This window comes from Rhagoletis zephyria, unplaced genomic scaffold, assembly GCF_001687245.7.
Source record: "Rhagoletis zephyria isolate East Lansing unplaced genomic scaffold, Rhagoletis_zephyria_1.1 Rzeph_scaffold_25885, whole genome shotgun sequence".
Classification (NCBI taxonomy): Eukaryota; Metazoa; Arthropoda; class Insecta; order Diptera; family Tephritidae; genus Rhagoletis; species Rhagoletis zephyria.
This window is the reverse complement of record NW_016182943.1, coordinates 204-4,152: the sequence shown is the minus strand read 5'-3', so window position 1 is coordinate 4,152 and position 3,949 is coordinate 204. Positions and strand designations below refer to the sequence as shown.

The 3,949-nt window shown below is 31.8% G+C and overlaps 1 protein-coding gene across 1 annotated transcript; it reads left to right on the top strand.

Moving 5' to 3' along the window:
• Positions 1 to 1,400: 1,400 nt before the first annotated feature.
• LOC108382233 (uncharacterized) lies at positions 1,401 to 3,690 on the top strand. Its single transcript, XM_017638620.1, has 4 exons — positions 1,401 to 1,584; positions 1,686 to 1,730; positions 1,796 to 1,884; positions 3,102 to 3,690. The coding sequence occupies exons 1-4, from the start codon at positions 1,516 to 1,518 to the stop codon at positions 3,385 to 3,387; spliced, it is 489 nt and encodes a 162-aa protein (XP_017494109.1). The 5' UTR covers positions 1,401 to 1,515; the 3' UTR covers positions 3,388 to 3,690.
• The last annotated feature ends 259 nt before the right edge of the window (positions 3,691 to 3,949 follow it).

Below are 3,949 nucleotides of genomic sequence, written 5' to 3'. Positions count from 1 at the left end.
AAATAGTTCCAGAAATGTAAATACGCTGCTTTGTGGACGCTTTATAAACTAGTTAAATCAAGTTTTTTAAAACTGAACAAAAATGCTGCAAATCTTTGCAATCTTTATTCCTTTATTATTAATATCACTAAAATAAAATCCACCGACCTAGTGCCTATTAAAAAAATATATATCAAAAAACTCCAATTGAGCTATTTTACAAAGCCTTAAGTAAACGTGTTGAAATTGAATTGGAACTTTATGCCTTTATATTTTTTATATAATTATGCTGCGATAAACACGATTGTTCCTTTTTTATCTTGAGGCTATGACGGACGTTTCTATGTCGTCAAACTAATCTGTAAGCCAACTTTCAAACAAGGCGACAGATATGTTAGTTGGGTTATTAATTTTTTTCCCTTCCGAATTGTGGACCGCACTGCTCTAATGTTTTGTTTGCGTGTAAGCAAAGATCTATGATAGGAGTTTTTCACTGGTCATCATTAATATTTTTAGCACGCTATAACTGGCAATTGCGATTACAAAAGAGCGCAAAATTAATATTGAATATATTAATAGCTTAGCACCATTTTTAAGGTAAGAGCACTCATAAATAAATTCGTCACACGAGTTGAAATATTTTTGCACAAACAAAGGCTCCAATTTAAAAGTATATGTAGGTGGCGCCAGGGTCGAGATATTTTGAAAATCATATACATATATGGTCCGATTTGGTTCGAATTGGGCGTATGTAGTTTAAACATAATAAATCATAGATTTTCAAAAAATTTGCACCGAATTGGCGCTGAAGTAAAAATATAAAGTATATTTGCCATAAAACTTATGTTTCTTTTGCGTTAAAAATTCATTTTAAAGCACGTATGGAAATACCCTTAAGTACTTGGGTCCACCTCACATTCCCTGAGATTCCTGGCAAAAAGGCTCAAAAAACAGTATTTTTGCCAATATCTCGAAAGTCATTTTTTGAAAAACTAAATGGATTCATATTCCAATTCAGTGGTCTCAAATTATTCTACAAAGTTAACTCAGTTTTTAAATTTTTATCAAATCGACTTATGATAACCTAGATCGCTCGAATAGCCCTGTGCCCTAGGCCTTGCTTGCGGTCATATTCATACATAGTTACTAAGTTAGTTTATATTTTTCCAATTTGCAAGTCAATGTGTACTATTTACAGTCACGTGTACAATAATATACGTAAATATATACATATGTATGTATGTATGTAGATATTTGTATTTATGTTAATGTGTAAAATCATTTAGAAGATCTGAATTAATTAACCAAAGCAACAGGTTTTTTTTCGTACATTCATTGTAGCGTGTAATAAAGTTGGAATAGAGTGCAATTCACACCAAAGAGCAACAACAATGGAAACAATCGTGCCAACAATAACTCAACTGGTTTTCTTCACATCAATGTGGAATTAAAAAGATTTGTACAATTTTGAGTGGGTGTAATTTTAGTTGAAATTTTTTGGCTGTACCAAACACAACTCGCAGAATATTAAATAAAATGTGTAAAATTTTTACGACATTTGTGTGTTTATTATGTTTGCTGCTTAATTTATATGTCACAAGTATAGTAAGTAAAAATAAAATAAAAAATTTGTATGCGGCTGGAAAATTGATTTTGTTTTATATATATATATTTATAAAACAATTAAAACCGGTTTACTTTTATAGTATTGTCTATGCTTGGCATCGGAGCCGCCAACTTGTCTAACAAATGTGAGTTGATCTTTTTTGAATGCGTAGAAAGAAAAAGCTAGTAATTTATTTATTTTTGCATCTAGTTGGAGGAGGAAGATGCCAAGGAGATTTTGGATTATGTGCTGAGTAAATATGAAGAGGTTGACATGAAAATTACCGGCGAACCTTTGGCGTAAGTAAAATGAGATGAAGAAAAATTCTGTAGTAATGAGAAGAACATATGAGCCGCAAAAATTTCCTTCCTAACAATTGATGGCTAAGCTAGACCGATAAGGACTGGTTTGGAATTATTGGACTTTGTTAAAAGAAGTGCTAATAAATAATAGGTCCATAGGGGAGAGCGAAATATAATGGGTACTATAGTTAACGGCTTGTATTTCTTCTGCTATTGTAGGCCAATCGGCCGGCAAATAGCTTCCAGAAGAGGGCCAAAGTTTCAAAATGTGGTAACATTTAATAAATATAAAAAATAATAAAATATAAAAAATTTAATGTTTTCATAAAATGTAAGACAAAATTTAATGATTTTTTTAAAGATTTAATGGAGTGCCTTTGTTGTACAAGGTTAAAAAAAAAAAACTTTGAAGAATAAATAGGTATGTATATAGTGCTTATCATAACTTTACAACGCTCACATAGTTACGAGATTTGATTATTTAGTTTATAATTTTTTAATTTTAAATTCATGGACTGTTACAAAAATCGATTGGTCTGCAAACTTGGATATTCAAACCATTCCCAAAAAATTTAATTAAAAATCTCGAAATTTTTACGACTTTTGTTGATTTTTTTTAAAGGTTGCAAAAACATTGAAACTTATGTTTTTATAAAATTAGTTAAAAATAAAAAAAATAATATAAATCATCAAATCTTGTAAATATGTGAACTTACTATAGCTATCATCAGCAGCCATATAGCAAGGATTAATTCTTTTAGAGTTTTCAAAATTGTACAAAATTTGTACAAAAAGTAACGGAAATTGCTATACGTAAGCTAATTCTCCACATCCAGTTTTTTTTATTACAAAAAAGGTATATGAAGAGAGCTTAAAGATGATTAGGGATTTTGAAAAATTAAGATGCCATGAAAAATCTCTAAATATCTAGGAAAAATAACGAAAGCGCCAAAAATTCCAATACATAAGAAATCTGATAAATAATTTAGTGAAAAAGTTCGAAAAAGTTCCAAAAAAATTCCAAATGCTCCCAAAAATGTGCCGAAATTTTTGAGTACTTCCAATAAAATGCGAGAAGATGCTAACAACTCCCGAAACCCCTTTTCTTCTTTAGATGATTGAAGACAAGAGAACATACATACATTTGTTATTTTTCAAAAACTACTTTAAGATGCCACAAAGAGATTTGATATGAAAATTTTAATTCTTTCTAGGGTCCGCGGCAAACGTATTTCATCTGGCGGCACTGAAGAGTTTCACATTGTCTTTCATTACGTTGACAACACTCCCGGCGATATAATACAAAATTGCGTTTTTGTTGTTGTACATGTACCGAATTCATGTGAAACGATAAGCACAGTATGCAATACATTCTTACAGTCTACGCCACGTCCACTTTTGCAGCGAGAAGACCTAACTGTTTGCGAGGATGGGGTAGAGCCAACTAGGGCGAGTGAAGTAACCGAAGAAACAGCACAAAAGCGATCAAGTGAAATTTAGCATAAGTTTAGTATAAAGGATGCACAAGACGTTGTAAAGGTCTTAAAGTCGTAAAAGTTTTCAACGTAAGATAACGGCAAAAATCTTTTGGGGAACTTTCCCTTAATTACACACCTGTCTTGGACAATTAGAATAACTCTAGTTCCCGAAGATATGCTCTCGAAAAGACACTAGTAAAATTAAAACGTTGATACTGAACGATTTACGCATTGTCATGGGTTAGAACTTGTTACCAGAGGGTTCCTGTGGTTGCTAATTAGGAACCTGAAGTCAGTTTTTCGAAATTCAAAATGGCGGATCCGAAATGGAGGTCCATTTAAAAAAAAAAATGATTGGATTTATTCGAAACCCGGCACTCGAGAGTTTTTATGGTCGCCGATTACGAATCTGAAGCTACTTTTTTAAATTCAATATGGCGGATCCAATATGGCGATCAAATTAAAAAAAAGTACTAANTCTAGTTCCCGAAGATATGCTCTCGAAAAGACACTAGTAAAATTAAAACGTTGATACTGAACGATTTACGCATTGTCATGGGTTAGAACTTGTTACCAGAGGGTTC